Raw genomic sequence first — 25,422 nt, 5'->3', positions numbered from 1 at the left:
ACCTGATGGTACCTCAAAGCTTTCTGCAGCTGGAGGGAGAATTAAGTGAAACAAGGTGGAAAAGCTCTGGTCTGATGAAGACAGCAGGTAAACCTCAGCCAGCAGGAGGCCCCGTCTTCCATCAGGAGAGGGCTCAGATGCATGTGCTGGGGTTGCTGCAGCAGCTTCACAGCTCCCTGCCCAGCTCCCTTCCTTGGGGTGTCAGGGCTCAAGAAAGGGGACAGGACCAAGCTTTGATGAGTGTGAACCTCACCTCCCTTCTCTCTCCTCCCAGCATGGCAGCCAGGTCCCAGCTGCAGATCTGAGCATCCCCACACTGAGCACTCACCTTCTGCTCCGCCTGGGTCCAAGCTGGGGCCCTGCGACCCCATAGAGATATTTTTTTCTCTCTCCTTTTGCCTTCCATGATCTTTGAGACCAGGCATCGTGTGACTCAGCTTCTGCATTTGATACCCCCAAGCAGAGTTTGCACGCATGCATCTGTGGCTCAGAGCAGCGCTCGTTCCTGGCAAGCCACGCTGGGATAGGGTTTCTTCCTGCAAGAGGGGCAGTGAATCCTGCCGCTCATCCGCTTTTAATATGCGGAAGTCTGATTTAGCCAGGATGGTGCCAGCAGGTCGGGGGGATCTTCCAGAGCGTTACTGACCTGCTCCAGCATCCGGGCTTGTGAGCTCCTGGAAGGACAGAAGGAAGCGCCGTTGCAATGCGGAGCAGGTGCTCAGCCAGTCCCTCTGTGCATTGGAAACCCCTCTGTCCTCCCGTCCCTACCTGCAAAGGTCCAGCTGGTTGTGGGTGCCAGAGGCATCGGGCACATTTTGGGTGCTTGGGCTGAACTGCTTGTCCTGGCAGTTGGCACAGGGCACGGTCAGCAGAAGTTGACACCGACGTAGATCCTGTGAAGGGCAGTTTGGGCGCTGACCTTTAGGTCCTCTCTGTTTCTGCTGCCCTGTCCCTGCAAGCAGCTCAGGTCTGGAGGCAGCTACCAACTTGACTTGCCCAGCCAAGCCCCCGGGGCTGAATGGCCCAGGCAGAGGTGCTGAGCTCCCTCTCTGGGGTGCTGCGTGAGCACAAGGTCACAGACTCTGAAGTGGAGAGGTTTGCAGGGGCCAGAACTTTGCAGGATGTAGAGGTTTGCAGGGCACAGGGAATTGCAGGGTGCAGGGGATCGCAGGTTGCAGGGAGCTGCAGGGTGCAGGAGATTGCAAGGAGCAAGGAGTTGCAAGGCACAGGGAGTTGCAGGGTGCAGGGTTGTTGCAGGATGCAGGGGGCTGCAGGGCGCAGGGAATTTCAGGGCACAGGGATTTGCAGGGTGCAGGGGATTGCAGGGTGCAGGGGGTTGCAGGGTGCAGGGGGTTGCAGGGTGCAGGGGATTGCAGGGAGCAAGGGGTTGGAGGGCATGGAGTTGCAGGGCTCAGGGTTGTTGCAGGATGGAGGGGGCTGCAGGGCGCAGGGAATTGCAGGAGATTGCAGGATGCAGGAGATTGCAGGGAGCAGGGGGTTGCAGGTTGCAGGAGATTGCAGGGAGCAGGGTTGTTGCAGGACGCAGGAGACTGCAGGGTGCAGGAGATTGCAGGAAGCAGGAGATTGCAGGGTGCAGGAGATTGCAGGGAGCAGGGTTGTTGCAGGACGCAGGGGGCTGCAGGGTGCAGGAGATTGCAGGGAGCAAGGGGTTGCAGGGTGGAGGGGATTCCAGGGTGTGATTGCAGGGCACAGGGAGTTGTAGGGCACAGGGTTGTTGCAGGATGCAGGGAGCTGCAGGGTGCAGGAGATTGCAGGGAGCAGGGTTTTACAAGGTGCGATTGCAGGGAGTAGGGGGTTACAGGGCACAGGGAGTTGCAGGGTGCAGGGTTGTTGCAGGATGCAGGGGGATGCAGGGCGCAGGGGATTGCAGGGCATAGAGGGTTGCAGGGTGGCTGTGAGCCCCTGGGGCTGTACACAGGCCTGGCTGTGTCTCCCTCCTGCCCAGCCGCAGGGCTTTTGGGTGGTCGCAGGGCTGCAGGCGCTCCTGGCGCTGCTAGCTGCTGTGTGGGTCCCTGGCGCCGGAGCGGCCACGCCGGGCTTCCCCATGGGCTGCAGTCCTGGCACGGGGCAGCCTGTCCTGCTCAGTCTTGTCTCCATCAGGTTCCAGTTAAAACCAAATGCATTCTCCAGCCTAAGCTGTGCTGCCGTTTAAGCCCTTCCAAAAATGAAACAAATACCCACGGACTGCAATTCGAATTGCAGCTCAATTAGGGTTCGTTCCCAATGCGATCATAAAACCTCCAGTACGAAAACAAACAACCCAAGCAAACCACATCCAAGCCTGAAAGCGTCCTCTGGAATGCCTTTAAAATAACAAGGGGCACAGAGGAAGATGAAAGCGGCGTGGCCGGCGGGAAGAAGGCTTTTTAGCCCCCATGGGCAGCCCGGCAGTGGGGTGGGCAGGTGTGGGGCAGGGCCCTTTGGCGTGGGAAGCGGTGTGGAAGTGACGGGTGTGATGGGATGGGGAGCAACATGGATCATAGAATCATAGAATCACCAGGTTGGAAAAGACCCACCAGATCATTGAGCCCAACCATAATGGATGTGATGGAGATGAGGTGGGGAACAACATGGATGTGATGGTGTGATGGAGATGGGGTGGGGAGCAGTGTGGATGTGATGGATGTGATGGAGATGAGGTGGGGAACAACGTGGATGTAATGGTGTGATGGAGATGGGGTGGGGAGCAGTGTGGATGTGATGGGTGTGATGGGGTGGGGAGCAGCGTGGATGTGATGAAAATGAGGTGGGGAACAACGTGGATGTAATAGTGTGTTGGGGATGGGGTGGGGAGCAGCGTAGATGTGATGGATGCAGTGAAGAAGGGGTGGGAAGCAGCGTAAATGTGATGGTGTGATGGAGATGGGGTGGGGAGCAATGTGGATGTGATGGATGCGATGGAGATGGGGTAGGGAGCAGCGTGGATGTGATGGATGCGATGAGATGGGGCATCTTGGGGTCCATGCAGTAAAGGGTTGTGTTCTCAGCAGGATTTAGTGCAGCAAGGAGGATGATAGGTGTTTCGGAGCGTGGTGGTTGTGCTCAGAGCTGCTTCATTCTGTTGGAACAGGATGAGGGGAGCACGGGGCCGGAGGAGGACCGTGGCGGCTGGAATGCGTGTCCCGCGTAACCCTGGCTTGCGCCGAGTCCAGCCAGTCTGGTGCCGCGGTTCGGGTTTCACGGCAGACTTTAAACCCAGCCATATTTAGCGTGTGCTCCGCTGGCCGGGAGGGAGGGGAAGCCACAGCACAACTAATAAAAAAAGCCAAACAAAAACAATGTAATTAAAGAGACTCAGCACTGCCTGTTCCCATGGCAAGAACATTCACCCAAGACTTCCTCGCTCAGATACTAAATGGCAAGCAGCAATTCCAGGCTGGCACTGGCGGAGCGGGGCGAGGAGGGCTTTGTCCTGGCTGGGACGGGGATCCCAGGGCTGGGCACAGCCCCAGGGCAGAGCTGCCGTCCCAGTGAGGCCTTTGGCACTGGGAGGTGCCCTGGGCACAGGCGGTGCTGGTGACAAGGGGATGTTGCACCCTGAGCACGGGCTGCTGAACCCCTCCAGGCAGGGACCCCCTTGCACCTGCCCACTTAGCTTAAAATTTGGTGGTGTAAAAGCAGGAAAGCAGCTTTTCTAGGTGCAAGCCTCTGGGCAGGGTGGGCCAAGACCTCTGCTGGAGTAAATCCTCACGGAAACAGTGACGGCAGAGGAGCTGGGCTGGGGTGCAGAGCTGACAGCCTGACGTGGACATCGCTTCTCCCCTCCAGCACCTCTGTCCCAACCTGGGTCTGTGGATGATGCCCATGCCAAGCTCTGGCGTTTTAGGTTTCCCCTCTCTCAAGGGGTGACTCAGGTGGCTGGAGTAAGGCTGTGCCCACCAGTGTCCCCTGCAAGGCTGGTGCTCATGGGTTGGTGGTACTGGCAGCATCGTCTGCCTGCCACCACGCTTCGTCCTTACTATGATACCTGAGAAAGGTCCTGGTGTCCTGGCGCTGCTGTGGAAGGAGCTGCCTGGTGGGCACAGCCAGGATGGGCTGATTTGTGACCTCAGTGTGAGTGCAAAACCAGTCCCAAGCGTGATGGTAAATTGCCACAGGGTGCCGAGGAACTGGAAGTCTCATTTGGGTTGTATTTTAATGGGAGTTGAGCCACAGGCTCCTTCTGGGCTCGCTTAAAAATGGGATGCTTAATTAAAACAAAAAGAAAAGAAAGCAGCAGCAGGATGATCATCTTGCAGCAGAATCTGCTTGAGTGTCTCTCTCTGCTCCCTTCCTCCCCAAACCAACTGCTGGGCCTGCAGAAACAGGGTGTTTTATAGGAAGCTTCCACAGACTGTCAGCAAGTGATCTGCTTGGTGGGCTCCAAAGCTCTTGTGGAGCCCTGAAGTCTCCATCTCTCTCAAGTTCAGAGCCTGGGATTTAGTGTGGTGGGGATGAGCCGTGCAGACTCTTACAGGACATGTGGCTGTGCCACAGGAGGACACTGCCCACTCATCAACCAGCCCCATGGTGTGGGACATGGTGTGTCCAGCCCACAGTTTTCCTTGCTGCCATTGTCTCTCCAGCAGACAAATGAAAGCTGGACCCAAGGGCTTCTCACCGCGTGCTGCAGCTGCTGCACTCCCAGTGCGAGTGTTCCCCAAGGGATGCAAAAACTTCTTGATTCAGGGAACAGCCTGGGCGGCAAGGTGTGACACTGTGTCCTTCTTGCTTCAGAAGAGGAATCCTCCACTTCTTCCCCTGCAGATCTGGGGGCATGTTGGATTTCTCACCCTAACGTGATTTCCTCCTCCGATTTATTTTGGTAAAGAGCTGCTGGGAGTTGGTTTTCAAATCCAAGACCATGCCATGACGTGGCTCTCTGCTGCCTTGGGTCACGAGCTCTTCAGGAAGCACCTATGTGCATAATGGGGTGCCTGCAATAGAGGTGACAGGGACAATTGCAGCCATACCAGAATTGCTAAAACAGTGCCTGATGCTTGGGAGACCCTGCAACCAGCCCAGGTGCTGTGAAGCCTCTCCTGGCATTGCAGTCACACTGAGCCAGCGAGTGCTCTGCTGAGCATTAAGCTGATGGTGTTGAGCTTCTGGAGCCCCAACAAAAATGTCTGGCAGGAGCAGGCTCTATATAAGTTAGTTGTTATTGCTAAACAAAAGAGACATGCTCGGTTCAGCTCCATTCAAAACAAAACCCAGCAGGTTTGCCAAGTGGAGAAAAAAGAGAAAATCTGTAGGAAACAAACAAGCAAAGCCCTGGATCTGGTTTGGTGCTTTGCCCTAGACCCGGGTTTCGATGAGCAAGTGCATTTTCCAGGCACGCAGATGTTTCCACAGAGCAGGACTATTTTGCTCCATCTCCTCATGACCAGGTCGTTAAGGCTGGAAAAGCCCTCTAAGCTCATCCAGTCCAACCATCAGCCCAACCCCCACTGCCTGCTAAACCCTGTCCCCGAGTACCACTGCCAACCGTCTTTTAAACACCTCCAGGGAAGGTGACTCCACCACCTCCCTGGGCAGCCTGTTCCAGTGAAGCCATAGAGCTCCGTGCTTGAGAAAAAGGGATCCTGAAGCATGGATGATGAAAAGTGTTAATGCTTGGAAAGGATAAGAAGGCTTGGGACATGGAGGAGGAGAAGGACTTTGCCTTTGCAGAGCTTGTTGCGGCCTTGTGGTGCCGTGGATGTCAGTGGTTTGGTAGCACAAGCTGCCATGGGTGCTTTCCTGAACTATGGTCCAACTCAGACTGTAGAGTTATCCCGTGAAGGAGCAGACAAAGGACAGGAGAAGCCTAAAAACTCTTATCAGGGAGAGGCAGCCCAACCCAGCCAACCTCACCCCAAACTGGGAGCTTGCAGCAAGAGATCAGCTGGCAAGATCAACATCCTGGCTGTTTCCAAAGCAATCTGAGCACGAGAGGTCTTGCCTCGTTTGAGCACACTCAGCCCAACCTCATGACCAGAGCTACACTCACCCTTGGTGTACGCAGGACATCCCACGTTACAGCCACAAACACTTGGACATTCAATACTCCTTGGTGCATTTAGCAAGAAGAATTGATTGTGATTGAGATAAATTCAGTTCAGCTGCACTGAGACTATGGAGGCACAGGGGGTGGGACCTCCTTCCACCACCTCCCCTTTGCTGTCTGGGTGAGCTGGTGTTGACTGGCCATACCTTGAGGGAACGACATCTGTGGGTGTTGTTTTCAGCTATCAGTTGCTCCAATGCAGCGTTTAGCTTGAGATAATTCAAGACCATTTCACTGAGTCCAAATGACTCATAGCCACAGGGCAGGAAACTCTTTTATCTTTGGGGCAGCTGGTTTAATATAGATTGATGTTCACTCCTGAGCTCTGAATAATTTCCGTTTCTACTTCGCATTAAAAGCAAATTAGAGGAGGGAAAATAGTGAGAAGTTTCTCCATGTTGCTCCTGTTCCTACCATCTCAGAGAGGACTTCCTCCAGGTTGTGTCATCTGCCTCTGCTTGGTCACTTGCTGGATATTATAATTGGCAGGAAAAAAGTGCTTCTGCTCCAAAGCACCACTCCTTTTTTTTTTTTTTAAACCTTGATTCTGCAGGCATGGATGGAGTAGGGATCTGTCACAACAGGCTCTAAGCCACACTTTTGGGGTGTTCCTTCCTTTCGTGATGTATGAGAGCATCATTGCTTCCCTGGGTGAAGGGGAACTGCAGAGGAATTAGGCATCTTGCCAACAAGCCTTTTAAAAGAGCTGTCTTCACCTCTGAGCAGCAACTGAGGGTGGAGAAAGGAGGCCTTGGGCAGCGGGGAGCTCTTAAACATCAGAGAGAAGGCAAGGTTCTGTTTTTAAGTCTCTCAAGTCCATTATTTCTCTTTCTGAAGTTTGTCAGATACTGCTTTGCTTCTTGGGCTTGGTCTGTGGGTCAAGACCTGTGCTCCTGGTTGCCTCTTCTTGCCAGAACGCTCTGCCTGGGTGGCTTTTCTGTCTTGACTTCTGTCCACCAGTCACAGCAGAGCTGTGAGATGCATTTCTGTTCCTTTGGTATCTGGAGTCTTGTATGTGCTGTGTATGGAGGCCTCAGGAGTAGCCATGGCAGGAGCTGCTCCACGTCCATGATGAAACATGAGGTGCTCAGCCTGCCACAAGTGCAAGCTGAGGACTCTGCATCCAGAGCCAGATAGGTCCCAGTGAGCCCAGAGACGGTTCTTCAGTCCTTCCCTGAGAGATATGCATTGTACATATCTCTCCCGCCGTGATTGTGCCCTCTTGATGGAGAGCTGCTCCCCTTCCTCCCCACCAGCACCAGCAGGACCCTGCTGTGTGCATCTCACTGACTTCCACACAGTTGCATAGGGTCATCTTGCCTGAAGCTCATGTGGTTGGTGTTTATTGTCTGTCTGGTCCATAAAGCCCTATGTTTAGATAATGCCCATCCCTTGAAGAGTCCAGGGAAACAACTCAACACTGCAGCTTGGGCCACACTTGAGACCTCAAAATCTGTAGGCTGGAGCTGGTGAGATGAGTGATTGGCAGAAGCCAACCTCCCCATCACAACTGGCTGGAGAAGAAGTCTTACAAGGAGCATCTGAGGGAACGGGGGTTGTTTAGTCTGGAGGAGGCTGAGGGGAGACCTTATTGCTCTATACAACTACCTAAAAGGAGGTTGCAGAGAGGTGGGTGCAGGTCTCTTCTCCCATGTGATAGGTGATGGGACAAGAGGGAACGGCCTCAAGCTGCATCAGGGGAAATTTAGATTGGACGTTAGGAAAAATTTCTTCACAGAAACAGTTCTCAAGCCCTGGCAGAGGTTGCCCAGGTTGAGTCCCCATGCCTGGAGGTGTTTAAAAGATAAGGTGCTTGGGGACATGATTTAGTAGTGGACAGGTACAGTTGATCTCTGAGGTCTTCCAACCTAATGATTCTACGATTCTGTCATTTTCCACTTTTAAGTATCAGTCAATGAAAGGCAAAATCATTCAAGGCCTTCTGCAGCCCACTGTGTGTGATCTGAAATCAGGAGGATGAAGAGCACACATCGAGGTTGTTATTAATATCGTGTGATGGCTTTATAAACATCATCAACACAGGCACAGCTTGGTGGTAGCATTTTGGTGTGACCTAAACAACTGTCAGGCTTTTAATGACACTTACCCCTTGCTTAATATTTCCCCAGTGAGGCCATATGGGGAAAGCCTTGCCCCTCAACATCTGACCTGACAGCCAAGGGGATGAGGTCAAAGCTGGGGGAAGCTTGTTGAGCGTAGTTGCACTAAGTGCTCTTTAGACCTGGTGCTCTTCACCTGGGAACCGTGCCACAAGCTACAGCAAGAGGGGATCAGATATTTGATGCCACTGAAAAGCCTCTGTGCTCCAAGGGATGACTCACAGGCAAAAGTCCTACAGAGCAGTGAGACCCTGCTCACGCTGAAGCTGGGGACTTTACCCAATGAGGATGAGGTGTTGGCGGGGACATAAGGGTCCTGTCTTCAGAGGGAAGCCAGGAAGGTGCTAGCTTTCCTTGTGACTTGTACAGATTTATCATGACTATTTAAAACAGAAATCTAAATCAGAGCTGAGTAAAGATTTTGTAGCGTAGTCAGTGTAGAGGGAGAAGTTGAGGAGCAGCTGTGGAGCCAGGCTCTGCTGGTGAGCAGGAGACTGGGGGTCTCTGGTGCCCGTTGGGAACTTTTGTTGTCTTGGTGCCAACAGAAACAGCCTTTTGTCCATTCTCTGACCCTCACTTGACTTTCAGAGTGTGCACTTTGCTGGAATAAAGACCCTGAGGAGAATCACGTCTCACAGGGGGCTGAGGGATGGCAATAAGAGCAGGAAATAGGATGGATGTAGAGAGGGGGTGCAAGGCTTTCCCAAGCCAACAGAGTGGTGGGCAGCACTCACCTAGCCGGGTCTGGGGGACTGTCCACCCCCATTGCCTCCACTGCTGAGGGGGCCTGGACAGCCCCAGGTGGGGCAGCTCATCTCCACAGGAGCTGGCGGGGGGCACAGAGACTTGGTGTAAGGAGAAGTTTCTCAGGTGAGCTGAGTGGGAACCATCTGCAGAGCCGAGCAGCCTGAGGTTGTTTGGGGCATCCTGGCTCGAGGGCAGTGTTGGGCCAGACCAGCTCTTGAGTCTAGAAGGAAATGTGACTCCTACAGGGTCCATTTGAGCCCCTCAGGACCCCACAGGGTAGTAAGAGGGAGGAGGAATGGACTGGCCTCAACTGATCTCAGTGGGATGAGGGCATTGCCGGCACCAGCATCCTCCTTGTAGCTGCCCACGTCAGTGCTGCCCTGGCGCTGCTCCACCTCTCCTGGTGCCAATGCTGCAGGAGTGCCTCTGCCTTTCCGTAACGTCCTCCTCACATGCCTCATTTCCTCATACCTCCTTGCCCTTTCCCAGGTCATCGTCCCCTAAAATGACGCAGCAGATGCGGGACCTGCAGCTGGCACAGGCGAGGAAGCCACCAGGCCCTTCCTCGCCCAACGCGGCCAAGAGGCTCTACCGAAACCTGTCAGGGAAATTCCGTGTCAACTACACGTCCTTTGACGAGGGCAGCCTGGCGGGACGGGGCGAGAAGGAGAAGCTCCGCAAGTCCTACCTGGTCAGTGCCCTCGGGCTCCATCCAGCTGGGATGTGGGGATGGAGGGTCCATGCATGGGTGATGGTGTCGCCTGGGTGGAAGCCGCCCTGGAGCTTGTTAAGCTGTAGCTGTTTCAGGTGTTTGCTCAGCATCATCTGACTCTGTCTGCAAAGATGTGATGCTCCTGAGGCCCTGGGATCAGGGACTCCCCCCTGTGTTTGAGTTTTTGGGGTGCTAGTGAAGTGCTGGGTGGGGTGAGAGAGGATGCCCCATGCTGAGCCAACCCGTGTTTCTCCCTCTGTCCAGTTCCAGAGCAATGCTGCCCTTTTTGAGGCTGTGGAGCTGCAGGACCTAGACAGGGTCCAGGAGTTGCTGAAGCAGTACAGCCCCGAGGAGCTGGATCTCAACACCCCCAACAGTGAGGGGCTGCTGCCCCTGGATATCGCCATCATGACCAACAACGCTCCCATCGCTAAGGCCTTGCTGCAGGCAGGAGCGAAGGAGAGCCCACACTGTGAGTTGGTGTGAAGGATCTATGCTGCGCCCATCACCTGGGTCTCCAGCCTGGGGCAGTGGGGCACCCCAGGCATCTGGGTCCAGATGGCATGAGGTTTAACAAGGCGGAATGCCAGGTCCTGCACTTGGGGCACAACAACCCTGAGCAGCTACAGACTAGGAGAAATCTGGCTGGAAGGCTGCCTGGACGAGAAGGACCTGGGGGATTTGGTTGAACATGAGCCAGCAGTGGCCCAAGTGGCCAAGAAGGCCAAGTGGCCAATGTTGAGGCTCTGGAGCAAGTCCAGAGAAGAGCAACGAAGCTGGTGAAGGGGCTGGAGAACAGGCCTTATGAGGAACGGCTGAGAGAGCTGGGGTTGTTTAGCCTGAAGAAGAGGAGGCTGAGGGGAGACCTCATTGCTCTCTCCAACTACCTGAAAGGAGGTTGTGGAGAGGAGGGAGCTGGGTTCTTCTCCCAAGTGACAGGGGACAGGACAAGAGGGAATGGCCTCAAGCTCCTCTAGGGGAGGTTCAGGCTGGACATTAGGAAAAAAATTTTCATGGAATGAAATTTTCATGGATGGATGAGGTGCTGAGGGACATGGTTTAGTGATTGCTGGGAATGGTTGGACTCGGTGATCCGGTGGGTCTTTTCCAACCTGATGGTTCTGTGATCCTATGATTCAGATGGGGAGGTGGTCACTAGGCTCTGGGAAGCCGGTGCAGGCTGTAGCAGTGGAGGCACACACTTGAGCAGAGCCTGAGAGCAGGACATGGAGGGGAGGATGGGATCTTGAGGTGGGGACTTGGTGCCAGCAGAGCCTGGGCTTGCCCTAACCAACTTCTCTTCTCTCCTCCTGGTGGCCCACCCGGGACCCATGGCCATGCTCACCTGCCCCACAGTTGTGAGCCTGGAGAGCCGCTCGCTGCACCTCTCCACGCTGGTGCGGGAAGCGGAGCAACGAGTCAATGAGCTGACGGCACAAGTGGTGAATGAGGCACCCAACGCCGACTGCTCTGAGAAGGAGAAGCAGCTCAAGGCCTGGGAGTGGCGATACCGGCTTTACAAGCGCATGAAGGCAGGGTTTGAGCATGCCCGTGAGTGCCCGCAGGAGGGCTTGGAGGGCTGGGGGGCAGCACTCGTGCTTGGGGAAGGAGCAGGGCTGTGCATGGTCCAGGCATGGGTCTGCACCAGCTCTGGTCAGAGGATCTCAGCACCTTGTGAACAGAACCTGCTGTAGGGGTGCCCAGGGTGTGAGCATTCCAGGGACACGTCACTGGGTGTGGGGGGAGGCCCAGGAGGGAGACTGGGGGGTTCACAGTGACTGTCCTCGCTGTAGTGGTCGCTGCGCTCTCTGTCCCCAGGAGTCCCAGATGCGCCCACCAACGTCCACCTCTCTGTGGCCAGCAGCTCCTCTGTGCAGGTGACCTTCTGGGAGCCCCTGAGCGTCAACTCAGCTGTCGTTACCAAGTACAAAGGTAAGAAGCAGGGTGTCCCCAGCGAGGCAGGGGGCACAGAGCCATGGCAAGTGCTCACCTCATGCCTGCCGTGCCAGCACCCCAAGGCAGGAGCCAGGGCTGCCACCACCACCAGCCTGAGCTAGACTGGAACACCATCCTGCACCAAGGCAAAACTTGGGGTGCCCCTTGTTTGCTGCTCCCCACCCCTTGCCCTCTTGCTTCTCCTGCACCCCTCATCACTGGTGAGACCGCTCCTCGAATCCTGTGTTCAGTTCTGGGCCCCTCACCACAAGAAGGATGTTGAGGCTCTGGAGCGAGTCCAGAGAAGAGCAATGAAGCTGGTGAAGGGGCTGGAGAACAGGCCTTATGAGGAATGGCTGAGAGAGCTGGGGGTGTTTATCCTGGAGAAGAGGAGGCTGAGGGGAGACCTCATTGCTCTCTACAACTACCTGAAAGGAGGTTGTGGAGAGGAGGGAGCTGGGCTCTTCTCCCAAGTGACAGAGGACAGGACAAGAGGGAATGGCCTCAAGCTCTGCCAGGGGAGGTTTAGGCTGGACATTAGGAAAAAATTTTTCATGGAAAGGGTCACTGGGCCCTGGCAGAGTCTGCCCAGGGAGGTGGTTGAGTCACCTTCCCTGGAGGTGTTTAAGGGATGGGTGGACGAGGCGCCTAGGGACATAGTTTAGTGATTGATGGGAATGGTTGGACTTGATGATCCGGTGGGTCTTTTCCAACCTGGTGATTCTATGATTCTATGATTCATCCACTTAAACCAGATATTTTTGGCTTCTGGGAGAATTTCCTCCACCTCCAAATCCTGACCCATCATTGGAGGGTGCTGGCCTCTCTGCTGTGGTTCAGTGAGGAGGATCACAGCTCCCTGTGCCATTTCTCCCCCTCACCCCTACCTCCAGTTCCTGTGGTGCCTGCGGTGCCTCTGCACCCAATGGCCCTACGGGGCTGCAGCCACCCTGGTAGCTCTGTCCCTAGTCTGGGGCCATTAGTCACCTTGAGGTCTCTCTCCTTGCAGTGGAGTGGAGCTGCTCCCCGACCTTCTCGCCGACACTGGGGGAGGCTGTGATCGAGAAGCTGCAGAACCTCCATTTCACCATCCAGGGCCTGGTGTCGGTGAGCTCTCAGGTTGCCCCACCAGGGTCAGGGTGGCAGCCTCTGGCTGGGAAAAGTGACTGGCCACAGTGCAGCCCATGGAGTCATTCCCGGCAGCTGATGCAGGGAGGGATTGGGTCATTCTTTCAAGCAAGAGGAGCAGAGTTGTGGCATGGAGGTGGTCAGCACAGCCCACAGGGCTGAGAGAGGCATCTGTCTGTCCCTGCATGGCTGCAGCCACCCTGGCTAAGGGGAAGCTCCCAGTACAGGGTGCCTGGGGACTCTGGAGTGAAAGGCAGAATTGATTTATTCATCAAGCACCTGATTTATCCTCTGTCCCCACTCTTGTCTCCATCCAAGCAATAAATCAGTGCCTCGTTCCTCTGCCACCTGCACAGATCAACCCCTCGCACCAGCCCATCTCTCACTGGATAAGGGGGACCAACCCTGTCTCCATCTCTGGAAGCTTGGCAAGGTTACGGGCTGGTTGGGGTCAGGGCTCCCTGCTGTTTTACCTCTCTGAGAACTGCAGGGGACCTACTGCCTGTCAGCTGTCCCCTCCCTGGGAGCTGCTGTCCTTTCCCCAGCACGTGGTGGGGAGCAGGTGGAACAGGGTGGGGACTGTGGTGGGATGGAGCTTGGGATGGGAACATAGGAAGATGCTGAGATGAATAGGGTCATCTTGACCAGGGAGGTGCAGTGCTGGAGCTACAGGGCAGGCGTGCAGGCAGGGACCACCACCTCGAGGAACAGGGAAAGCCCTCAATGCAGCTAGAGGTTTGCCAAGGCAGCAGTGTTGGAGCCCCGGAGCTACTGCCAGGGCACAAGAGGTGCCCAGGGGCACGTCAGGACAGGGCTCGAGTGGAGCCCGGAGCAGTGCTGCGACAAGGAGCTGCTGTGAGCCCATCAATCATGCTTTCAGAGCTGCTTTGCAGGCTCCTGTCCGCCTTCATGACTGCCTGGAGGCCTTGCAACATCTGGCAGCTTGACCGAGTGTTAATCAGAGACGTTTAATCACTGCCGCCATGTCACAAGCCTTCAACAGTGCTGGGCCAGCTCCCTGTCTCCAGGGGCGGGATCCTTGCAGGCTGCAGTGGGAAGGCAGCACCTTGACCCTCCCGGCTGTGGGAGCCCTGTGCCTTTGGGGCCAGACCGTCTCCTAGCAAGGGGCATTCACAATGTCCCATCCTTCCTCTTGCTTCCTCTAAAACAACCCACACAGGCTGGAGGGATTCTCTAGTGTCTGATAGCACAAGCTTTGGACAACTAGGGGAGGTCAGAGCTGATGAAGCAGGTTGTGGGCTCCCAGTTTGGTACCCCTCATGGTGTACTGGTGCACCGGGCTCGGGGGCATCGTCTTCTCACACACTGCACATGTGGCTTGAGAAGAGAAGGCTGAGGGGAGATCTTATCCCTCTCTACAACTACCTGAAATGAGGTTGTGGAGAGTAGGGAGTTGGCCTCTTCTCCCAAGTGCCAGGGGACAGGACAAGGGGGAATGGCCTCAAGCTTCACCAGGGGAGGTTCAGCCTTGACATAAGGAAAAAATATTTCACGGAAAGGGTCATTGGGCACTGGCAGAGGCTGCCCAGGGAGGTGGTTGAGTCACCTTCCCTGGAGGGGTTTAAGGGATGGGTGGATGAGGTGCTGAGTGACATGGTTTAGTGATGGGAATGGTTGGACTCGATGATCCAGTGGGTCCTTTCCAACCTAGTGATTCTATGATTCTATGTGGCTTCCCTCTTCACAGGGCACGGCTTACTACGTCCAGGTGTCTGCCTACAACATGAAGGGCTGGGGACCTCCGCAAGCCTCCGTGCCCCCTTTCGCCATCCCTTCCAGTAAGTACTGCTGGGAACGCCCATGGGAACTGGCACCCATGGCAGGATGGATGAGGGGAGGCGGCAGCTCCCTGTGCCACCCAGGGGTCCCTCACACTGCTGGGATGGGGCCTGGAGGACCCAGGAGCAAAGGCAGCATCTGGGGACTCAGGGAGGCAGTGCCCAGCAGTCCAGGATGCTGCCTCCAGCCGACAGAAGCTTTGCTGAATAGTCATTTGGCAACCTGAATTTCTCCTGGCTGCCTGGTAAAGCCTGGTAAAGGCTGAGCCATTTTAGGCTGCCTGAATCAGCTCGTCTTGAGGAGGAAAGGAGGAGAGAGGACATTTTTCTTTCTCAATTAAAAGGAAAGCAATGCAGGCATCTCCTCTGTAGGAAGGAAAAACACATCTAAGTTTTTTTAGGAGAGGTTTGTATTATATTTTAGTGCAGGCAGCTCTTGGGAGGAGTCAGTCCTTACTGCCTCAATAACATCAAGGGCCATCCAGAGAGACCTGAGCAGACAGGAGAGGTGGGGCTGTGCAAACCTTATGGAGTTCACAAGGTCAAGGACAAGGTCCTGCTCCAGAGTCAGGGCAACCCAAGCAAAAATCCAGGCTGAGTGGAGAATGGATTGGGAGTAACCCTGAGGAGAAGGACTTGGGGTGCTGGGGGATGAGAAGACCAACATGAGCTGGCAACGTGTGTTCATGGCCAAGAAACCAATTGTGTCCTGGGCTGCCTCCAGAGTAGTGGGACCAGCAGGACGAGAGGGGATTCTGCACCTCTGCTCCACTCTGGTGAAACCCCACCTGGAGCCCTGTGTCCAGTTCTGGAGTCCTCAACATAAGAAAGACATGGAGCTGTTGGAGCGAGTCTAGAGGAGGGCATGGAGATGATCTGAGGGCTGGAGCACCTCCTGTATGAGGACAGGCTGAGAGAGTTGGGGTTGTTCAGCCTGGAGAAGGCTGTGGTGGGGTAGACCTTACAGCAGCTTCCAGTGCTGAAAGGGATCAAGGAAAGTTGGGGAGGGGCTCTTGATCAGGGAGTGCAGGGAGAGGATGAGGGGATTGGTTTTCAGCTGAAAGAAGGGAGATGGAGGTGAGATTTTGGGAAGAAATGTTTTACCCTGTCCTGGCAGCACGTGTCGGTCATATTTGCAGCCACTTTAAAGCCCCATTGCCATCTCCCACGGATCTGTCCTCTGTTACTAAGATCCACCTGGCTTCAACACAGAGCACGGCTGAAGTGAATCAGACACGAGTGGGGTTTATTTATCTCCCTCTAGTCATGCTCCCTCCCTGGCCCAGCAGAATACAGTCAGGCACCTCCCTGGGTGGTTTTAAAGCTCCTAAAAATAGTGGTGACCCCCAGCCAAAGTTAACAGAGCTGAACTTTCCATGGAAAACAGCAGCAGGCAAGACACAGGGGGTGTTTAAAGCAATTAATATAAAGCTAACGAAGAAGCACCGGTGGGTCCTCGACCTCACTCCTGGTTCTGCTGCTGTCTCACATTGGGTGGAGCTGGCAGGAGAGCTTATTTATGTGTTTGCTGAGGTGAGCCCAGCTCTCGATACTCGCCCAGAGAAGGCTGCAGCTCTGGAGAAGACCTGGAGGAAGACACTGGAAAGAATTTTAATTTAAGGCCGGTGAAGAGCAGCAGCAACAGATGAGACCTTGTTCTTACCCTCTGCTGTGTCCCCACTGTGCTTTGGGATGGGTGGTGCCGTAGGGTGCTCAGCAGAGCCAGGGTGCTCCTGGGAAGAGGGATGGAAAATGGGTGATGTCCCAAAGCCCAGCCCTCCTGGGACACATCTGTGGGGTGCCAGGAGGTGACGTGGCCTAGGGAAGAGGGGCTGGGAAGCCCTCTGTCTACTCTCTGTCCCGGATGGGTGCTGCGAGTGCTGGGCTGGATGCTGGGGGTGACACTGCTCTGTCCCTCTGCAGACTGGCGGGAGTACGACGGCCGGGCTCCACGGCGAAGAGGACAAGCTGAAGCTTTGGACCATCTGCTCGGCCAGGTGAAGACCAGCCACCAGCACTGTGTTTGCCATGGTGAGTGCACAGCATGGCGCTTGAGGGAGGCTGGTGTGGGGCATCCAGCTGGGCCTCCCCTGGATTGAGACTTGGGCAGGAGGGCTGGAGTAGCACCAGGAGTTGATCTACCCCATGGATGGGCAGGGCGACAGCTCAGGCTTTGGAGACCTTGGCAGGGCCTTTCCCCTGGGTTGCCGTCCCATGGCCCTTCATCTCCTGCTGCAGCATCTTCCACTCTCTGCTCCCCAGAGCCCTGCAAGAACCAGCCACAGAGCAGGAAGCACTCGGTCTCCAAGAGCCTCAAGCACCTCTTCCACCCTGGCAGCAAGTTTCTCAAGACACTGAAGCGGTGAGGCTGGTGTTTGGGGCTGGTAGGGAGTCCAGCTTGTGGCGGGGGCATCAGGTGGCCTGTCATGGGCACAGCCGGGAGATGTGTGCACAGGCCGGGGTGGGAGGGGGGCTCCGAAGTGGGTCCTGGCCTGGAGCGAGTTGGTGGCATGGGTGGAGGTGAATCCCATTGCCCAGAAGTCAAATGTTTTTCTTGGTGTTTCCATGTCCATTCCATTCCATGTTTCTGGAGCGTGTCCAGAGAAGAGTAATAAAGCTGGTGAAGTGGGTGGAGAACAAGAGGAGCGGCTGAGAGAGCTGGGGTTGTTTAGCCTGGAGAAGAGGAGGCTGAGGGGAGACCTCATTGCTCTCTCCAACTACCTGAAAGGAGGTTGTGGAGAGGAGGGAGCTGGGCTCTTCTCCCAAGTGACAGGGGACAGGACAAGAGGGAATGGCCTCAAGCTCCACCAGGGGAGGTTCAGGCTGGACAATAGGAAAAAATTTTTCACGGAAAGGGTCATTGGGCACTGTCAGAGGCTGCCCAGGGAGGGGTTGAGTCACCTTCCCTGGTGGGGTTTACGGGACAGGTGGATGAGGCGCTGAGGGACATGGTTAGTATTTGATAGGAATGGTTGGACTTAATGATCTGATGGATCTTTTCCAACCTGGTGATTCTATGATTCTGTGATTTGGACTGGCCAGGCTGCTCCCATACTCAGATCCCTGCACCACCTCCAAACATCACTCAACACCCCTCCATACTCACACCTCACACCTCCATGCACCCCAGAGTGTCTCCTGCACGGACCTGGCTCCACCACCCTCCCTTCTGCTGGCTGGGGCGTCAGCTGGGGCCAGGCCCACCTTGCTGACAGTGCTGGGTTCATGTTCTGGCTACGTGTCTATTCTGCCATGGGAGAGGAGGTGAGACCAAATTCAGGGCATCTCCTTCATCCTCAGGAGATAAACCCTTTGGGAAATGAAGCTGGCAGATGAGGGTGACCCCGAGGTCTGTTTTCCCTCCCCTGCAGGGGTCTCTACCTGACAGCCATCTTCTACAAGGATGACAACATCCTGGTGACCCATGAAGACCAGATCCCCGTGGTGGAGATTGATGACACCTACTCCTGCCTCCTCATGCAGGATTTTCTCTGGTTCACCAAGGTGTGTGGCTCAGGGCCCGCGTGCTGTATACGTCTCTCCTGATACACCTCTGGCTGGCCACTACTCTGGACAATGCTGAGATGCTGTCCACCACCATCTGCAGAGCGTCTTCATTGCAGCACCTTCCCTGGGGCTGCACACACAGGCAGGAGTGCTCAGCATGTGTGGAGCACGTGGGGCTCTTGCCAGGGCTGCCTGGGCCTAAAAGGAGGGCTACAAAGATGATCTGAGGACTGGTGAACCTCCTGTATGAGGCCAGGCTGCAAGAGTTGGGGCTGTTCAGCCTGGAGAAGAGAAGGCTCCGGGGAAACCTTAGAACAGCTTCCAGTATTGAAAGGGGCTCCGGGAAAGCTGGGGAGGGGCTTTTTGCAAGGGCAATGAGTGATAGGATGAGGGAGAATGACATTAAGTTGGAGAGGGGAAGACTTAGACTAGTCATAAGGAGGAATTTCTTCACCATGAGGGTGGGGAGGCCCTGAAACAGATTGCCCAGAGAAGTGGTCGACGTCCGATCCCTGGAGGTGTTCATGCCCAGGTTGGATGGGGCCATGAACAGCCTGGTCTCGTGGGAGATGTTGAAATTAAATGATCTTGAAGGTCCCTTCCAACCCAAACCATTCCATGAGTTGGGGCTGGGAGCAGCCCCAGGAGACACCCCGTGTGTACAAGGTGAGTGTGAACTGCTCCAGCTACTTGCACCAGATGACAGGGCATCTGGCAGCTCTGGGCTTCCCAGCATTCCCTCCAGGACCTGTGCTGTGCCCTTGCACCCTGGGCAGGACAGAGCCATGCTGAGAGCTGGTTGTAGCCTGGGAGTGCTGAGGGGAGCCAGACGGGCACTGTGCACTGGCAGCAGCGCTCCCTGCACCCTGGGGTCCTGGGGCTTGGCAGCACAGGCAGCCGGCATGCTGGGAGTCGCTGGGGTTTGGCATGGACCAAGAAACTACCAGGGAACAGCACGTCCACCCCAGCCCCTGGAAACCCAGAGGTGGGCGATGGACTGGTGCTGCGCTGAGCAGGCTGCATGCTGGGATGGTTTGGAAATGGACTGGTGCTGCGCTGAGCAGGCTGCGTGCTGGGATGAGTGAGTGCTGCAGGGATGCTAACACCTTCTTTGCTCTGTAACTCTTCACCTTAGTGTCCTGCAGCAACAGGCAATGGAATGGGCTGCCCAGGGAGGGGGTTGAGTCACCTGCCCTGGAGGGGTTTAAGGGACGGGTGGACGAGGTGCTGAGGGACATGGTTTAGTGATTGATAGGAATGTTTGGACTCGATGATCCAGTGGGTCTTTTCCAACCTGGTGATTCTATGATTCTAACTGCTCTGCCTCTGTTATCCAGGGCATGCTGAGTGCTGCTCTCTGGATCCTCTGCTTTCAGTGGGTCAGTGAAAGGGCAGATAGGCAGCTCAGGGCTTTTGCTGGATGGTCCTCATCTTCTGAGGGAGAAGGCTGTCTTCCCTCCTTCCCTTCATTCTCTTCTGCTCAGATTTAAGAAGGTCCTGGATGTAGGCAGATAGCTGGGTGGGCACGGTGTGGTGCTTCCCTCAGGTCCAGGCTCTGGAGGCATCTCGGGGTGCCTCTGGCATGGGAAGTCGCACCGCTTCTGAGAGGTGACATCTGCCTGTGCACATTCCTAACCCAGCACAAATGGAAAGGCCAAGGGATCTCGTCCAAACACCTTGGCAGTTGTGGTGACGGCTCTTTGGTGTTCTGCAGGTGTCCTGCATGTGGGACGAGATCCTGTGGCTGCGGCAATGTGTCACCGTCTCCCAGTCATCCTGCTCCTGCATCCTGCAGACACGATTCAAGATGCTGCTGGCCATCTCGCAAATGCAGGTGAGGGTGGGACAGGGGGAGGAGTGAGGACTTCTTGGGGGGCACTGTGAGCTGGGCTCCCTCAGAAGCAGACGGCATATGCGCTGCACGCAGGAAAACTCAGTCCTCACCGGTCCTGCCTGTGGCTCGGTGACAGGACTGGGTGTCCCTGCCTTGATTTCACCTGCAGGACCCCAGTCGTAGGGTGGTGGGGTGTCACGGTTGGTGGCAACCTCATGTGGAGGGATCGGGGGCTTGGAGTGGGTGATTCGCTGGGCACAGATTTCCAGCTGGCAGAGGGGAGACTCCCAGTCACGTCCTGGCTGCCCAGATTCACACAGCACCGTGCCTCGAGGATTTCCCCTGACCCACTGCTTTCTCCTACCCTCCCATCCCATCCGTGCAGGGGCTGCTGGGCATCCAGGACCTGGGCCAAGTCTTCTTCGAACCCATCAAAGACAAGCAGGGCAACATCCTCATCGTCACCCTGAAGGAGGTGAAGACCAACCAGACTTTCGAGAGCGTCCGCTGGGTTCCCATCTGCAAACTGCAGACCAGCCGCAAGTCCGTGTCCTCCCCAGAGGAGCCAACTGCTCTGGACATGCTGCTGATCTCCGTCCAGGTGCTGCACCGGTGCAGGCAGGGCAGGCGATTGCAGGGGGCTCCACTGTGGGACGACCAGTACCTGCTGCTCCCCTTTGGGCTTGAAAGGCCACAGCAAAGCCCAGATCACTGAGGGCTTGGTTCTGTCTGCAGGCAGAGAGGGGAGCAGAGCCCAGCCAGCCTGCAGAACCTTGTTGCTTCGAGGGGAGGTGTCAGGATGATGCTGGATTTATCCCAGCAGCACCAGATTGTGCCTGCTCTGCCGATGGAACCCGGCATGAGGGCAGGAGAGAGCCCCGCTGTGAGGGCTCACTCAATCTAGCAGTGCCTTTCTCCTCAGGACAAGCTGGCTTACCACCAGCGGAGCAGCCATGCCCTCTCCCCGGGGCTCTACCTGGGCTACTTGAAGCTCTGCAGCGCCGTGGATCAGATCCGAGTGCTGGTGCCAGAGAAGCTCCCCAACATTCTGTGCCATGTCAAGATTCGCTCCAACCCCAACATCTCCAGGTGGGGCTTGCAGGGCAGCTCACCCAGGCTCCTCTGTCCCATCCAGCCTAAGAGCACCCACCACCTCCTGCTTCTACTCTAGGGCTCCTGGTATCAGCATCATTTTACATCTCATCCCTGCTGCCTGACATACAGGGCAGTCTGGAGCTGGAACAAACCAAGGTCCCTTTCTGCCTCCACAGCTCCTGCATCCCTTGGGGTGCTGCACCATCTGGAGAGGAACAGCTGGGCAAAAACACCTCTCATAGCAATCGCATGTTCAGGTGTACCCTGAGCAGCTCCCTCCTGCATATGTCTGTCTCTCCCCTCTCCAGGGAGGAGTGGGAATGGCTGCAGAAGATGGCTAGCATGGAGGAGCCTGTTCCTGCAGAGCCAGAGGCTGAGACCTCCCAGAACCAGCTGTTTCAGGAGCTCCAAGTGGCCATCAAGGAGCTGATGACCCTGGTCAACATCCCATTGCAAGAGGTAGGGACTCGATGATCCAGTGGGTTCTTTCCAACCTAGCGATTCTATGATTCTATGATTCTGTGAAGTGCTGAGGTCTGGGGAGGAGGAGAAGCCATGCAGCACCATGCTGGTCATGGCAGCAGGCAGGATACCACAGCCCCTGGTCCTTCTTCGGGGGCCTGAAGCGTCTATTGGATTTTAGTCTTGCGCAAATAGGACTTCCCAGAAGGTGAATTGTATTCCCAGAAAGCCAACCATGTCCTGGGCTGTATCAAAAGAAACATGGCCAGCAGGGTGAGGGAGGGGACTCTGCCCCAATGCTTCATCCTCATGAGACCTCACCTGGAGACCTGTGTTCAGTTCTGGAATCCCCAACAATAAAAGAAGATGAAACTGTTTGAATGGGTCCAGAGGAGGCCATGGAGGTGACTTGAGGGCTGGAGCACCTCTGCTATGAGGACAGGCTGAGGGAGTTGGGGTTGTTTAGCCTGGAGAAGAGGAGGCTGTGGGGAGACTTTAGAGCAGCTTCCAGTACTGAAAGGGGTTCCAGGAAAGCTGAGGGGGGCTCTTGATCAGGGAGTGCAGGGGTGGGACGAGGGGGAACTGGATGGACTTTGAGGGACCTTCCAACTCAAACCATTCTACGATTCTATGAAAGTGGTGGACAAGCAGTACCTGAAGCATCTGCCTGCCCAGGGGCAGTGTCCACAGGAGCTGTTTGTCCTACCCTCACCTGTACCTCCCAAGCAAGGGTGGTGAATCTGGGTTTGCATTATTGCCTGCTCTGTGATTTGGTTCTGTGCTTGGCACTGGCAGCATGAGACCAGCCCAACTCTGCTCCTCCAGAGCTGGATGGTCCCTGGCCAGTGGTGAGATGGAGATGCAGCCACCAGGGCCAGACTGCATGTGGACAAATCCCTCCTCTACCATGCGAATTATTTGCTGGGAAGTTGTCCATCAGCATCAGTGCCAAGCAGAAGCTTCTGACTGGGCAGTTCTGAGGGCACCTCTCTGAGCATGGCTGAGACCATCACTGTTGGCACTTCTTCTCTGAGACCCTATCATAGTGACTTTGATCAGTAGTTTGGAGACTTCAAGGAGAAATAAGAGAAAGGGATTGTCCATGTTACACCAGAAGCAAGGAGCCTGTGTGCTGACACAGCAGGGTCCCTCAGCTCCAAGTGCTCCCTGAGGACTCCTTTGTCAATGAGAAGGACCCATCAGGAGTAGACACGCTCAAAGTCATGTCCCCCAAACCCAGCAGTGTTTCAGCCTCAAAGAGCTGGATATTGTTATGGGGTCATGTTTGCAGCCATCACCTGCTCCATCTTCTTGCAGGCCAAAGATTTCCGTCTCTACAGCCAAGAGGTGCTGGATTTTGGGGGCCAGGTCTCCTTCCTCCTGCTGCTGCCTCCATCAGATGATGTCTGCACTGCTCCAGGCCAGAACAACCCCTACACCCCTCGCTCCGGCTTTCTCACGCTGCCCCTGCAGATCTTCGAGCTAGGTGAGGACAGGGAATGCCAGACCTCATCCTTGCCAGTCTCCTTGCCCTCTGAGACCTCCTGAGAGCTGGGGTGGGCAGTGAGCTGGGCTGGAGCTCGCTTGCCTGCCCCAGGAGAGAAGGGATGCAGGGGGATGCTGAGCTAGAGGAGAGCGTTGCCTCCTCCCTGCACTAGATGAGTGCAGAGGAACTCAGAGGGCATCCACAGTGAGGGACCTGATAGTTTTTATTCCCTTCCCAGTTCACTTCTTCACGTATGACCGGGAGTTCATCACCCAGTACTGCCAGGTGTCAGCCCTCCTGGAGCTGGAGTCGCTCCTCTCTCAGCAGAGCCTCAGGGAGGCCTTCTCTGATGCTGAGCTCTCCACTGCCAAGCAGAGGCACCAGCAGGTTCAGGACTACATTCAGGTACGTGGAACAGGAGCACACCAGGAGGGAGCCAGGCCTCGGACATGGACAGGACAGTCATGTCCTGGAGAAGCTGCAGGAACATCCTCACCAGGGCTGTTTACTGCTCATGGTGCTAGGGCTTCTCTGAGTTGGCAGATGGGCAGCAGTAGGCAGGGCTCTGCCTGGCAGCTCCTTGCTGCAACGATCCCATTAAAAATCCTGATCAGAGAGCTGAAGGCATCCACTCTTTGTTCCCCACCTTGCTAGAAAAGAGCCTGGAAGCGCATTTTGGGATGAACATGCCAAAGAGCACCCAAGCAACCCCTTTTCCCACCACCCCTGCCTGCAGCAGCAGGTCCTGCTGGGCCAGAAGCTGCTCATGGTCAAAGCAGTCTCCTCCCACCTGAGAGCGTTTCTTGGGATTCCCTGACTCGGCAATTTCCCCAGAGCTTTCCCCTCATGGCAAAGGTGTGTGGGGAGAGCCTGTGGTTTGGCGTGGCACTTTTTTTTATTACTGTTGTTTGTATTTTGAATGGGGGGTGCTTCGTTTCTTATTTTGGCAGCAAATGGAGGAGATCTGGCGTGAGATGCGCTGGATTATGGATGCCCTGCAACACGCCCGCTACAAGCAGCCCACCTGCGGGGTTTCTCTCAGCGGCTTCCTCAGTGAGGCTGGTGGGGCGATGAAGGAGAAAACCCAATCCACCTCATCCCAACTTGATTATCTTCCCTCTCCTGCACCCTCACCAGAGACCAGCCATAAGCTCACCTCTGGTAAGGACCTGGCTTGGCAAACCTCCTGCCCATGGATTTAGGGGGCTGCTCGTGCTGGGGGGCAGTGGGAGGGCTGCTCTGGTGGCTGGGGCAGTACCTGCTCTGCCTGTCCCTTGATGAGCACAGCACAGAGTATAGTAAGTGGGTAAACACTCAGGGTCTTCCTTGGATTCCATCTGGTGCAAACCCTGCAGTCAGGGTTGCCAACAGCAAGGCTGAGTCCCTGTCCCATGAGCAGGGACACCTCCCACTGCATCAGGGTGATCAAAACCCCATCCATCCTGGCCCTGAACCCCTCCAGGGATGGGGCAGCCACCACTGCTCTGGGCAACCTGGGCCAGGGCCTCCCCACCCTCACAGCAAAACATTTCTCCCCAAGATCTCATCTCCATCTCCCCTCTTTCAGTTGAAAACCATTCCTCCTCATCCCATCCCTGCACTCCCTGATCAAGAGCCCCTCCCCAGCTTTCCTGGAGCCCCTTTCAGCACTGGAAGCTGCTCTAAGGTTTGCTCCTTTTACGCCCCTTGCAGACTTGCACGGGCTGTCAGATGAGGAGGGCTCCTCAGAGGTGTTCCTGGCCACCGACAGCGACTATGACTCCAGCAGGGCACAGAGTCCCAAGGAGCTCGACCTGGTCTACTCCTCCTCGGGGCCTGAGTGCTGCAGCAGGAGAGTTGCCTGCACCCTGCGGGATAGTGCCCCGGACGTCCTGCAGACCCACGAGCTCAAGACACCACCACCGCCACCGCCACCGTCTGAGGAGCCCCGGCCACCCTCTGAGCTCTACGACAGTGACTTCGTCCTGCCCAGCCGGCAGATTGAGCTGCTGCGCATCACAGAGAAGCGACAGGCGTACTGCGTCCGAACCAGCAGCCTGGACTTCCCCAAACCGCACTGTCCGGTGGCCAGAAAATCCTGCCCTGGCTCCGTTGACAGCTCCCCGACAGAGACCAGGACCACAGGCCACTGCAGCCAGCGCAGGCTGGGGACTGGCTCCACATCCAGCCCTGAGCGTGGCCGGGGTGGGCAGGGCTCTGAGCCCACCTTCCGAACGGGCTCGGCCGAGTGGACTCAGAGCTTTCAGGAGCAGCCGGAGCAGCCCGGGGGCTTGGCTGACCAAGGGAAGAAGCCAGGCTCTGCCACCTTGCGGGTCTGCCCTCAGTATGAAACCGGACTCTCCAAAGAGACCAGTGTCAAGGTACTGGATCCTGCGAATGGCAGCGGTGCTGCTGTGCCATGCCCAGACGGAATGGGAAGCAGTGGGGAGGCAGGCAGTGAGGGCTGGTGTGCCACTTGCCTGGCACTGTCCTCTCCGTTCTCCACCATCCAGGGGGTGAAGTCCGCTTGAGACCCTTCTGCCCTGCATCCCTTCACCCTGCAGTCATG

The 25,422-nt window shown here is 56.0% G+C and overlaps 1 protein-coding gene across 7 annotated transcripts in view; it reads left to right on the top strand.

Annotated features, from left to right (window-relative positions):
- Positions 1–25,422, top strand: part of LOC138727544 (ankyrin repeat and fibronectin type-III domain-containing protein 1-like) — a 271,747-nt gene that overhangs the window by 243,297 nt on the left and 3,028 nt on the right. For all 7 annotated transcript variants that reach the window (XM_069870035.1, XM_069870034.1, XM_069870036.1 and 4 more), the window contains 17 exons: positions 9,406–9,607; positions 9,893–10,100; positions 10,985–11,179; positions 11,447–11,560; positions 12,573–12,670; positions 14,400–14,490; positions 16,414–16,521; positions 16,753–16,852; positions 17,862–17,994; positions 19,712–19,831; positions 20,217–20,432; positions 20,754–20,920; positions 21,235–21,385; positions 22,706–22,874; positions 23,113–23,279; positions 23,825–24,035; positions 24,567–25,234. In XM_069870035.1, coding sequence (XP_069726136.1) covers positions 9,406–9,607; positions 9,893–10,100; positions 10,985–11,179; positions 11,447–11,560; positions 12,573–12,670; positions 14,400–14,490; positions 16,414–16,521; positions 16,753–16,852; positions 17,862–17,994; positions 19,712–19,831; positions 20,217–20,432; positions 20,754–20,920; positions 21,235–21,385; positions 22,706–22,874; positions 23,113–23,279; positions 23,825–24,035; positions 24,567–25,234 — 3,118 coding nt within the window. The remainder of the gene's footprint in view (positions 1–9,405; positions 9,608–9,892; positions 10,101–10,984; positions 11,180–11,446; positions 11,561–12,572; positions 12,671–14,399; positions 14,491–16,413; positions 16,522–16,752; positions 16,853–17,861; positions 17,995–19,711; positions 19,832–20,216; positions 20,433–20,753; positions 20,921–21,234; positions 21,386–22,705; positions 22,875–23,112; positions 23,280–23,824; positions 24,036–24,566; positions 25,235–25,422) is intronic.

Source organism: Phaenicophaeus curvirostris, chromosome 16 (assembly GCF_032191515.1).
Source record: "Phaenicophaeus curvirostris isolate KB17595 chromosome 16, BPBGC_Pcur_1.0, whole genome shotgun sequence".
NCBI classification, from domain to species: Eukaryota; Metazoa; Chordata; class Aves; order Cuculiformes; family Cuculidae; genus Phaenicophaeus; species Phaenicophaeus curvirostris.
The sequence above is the reverse complement of the archived record's forward strand: the minus strand, read 5'-3'. Positions and strand labels throughout refer to the sequence as shown.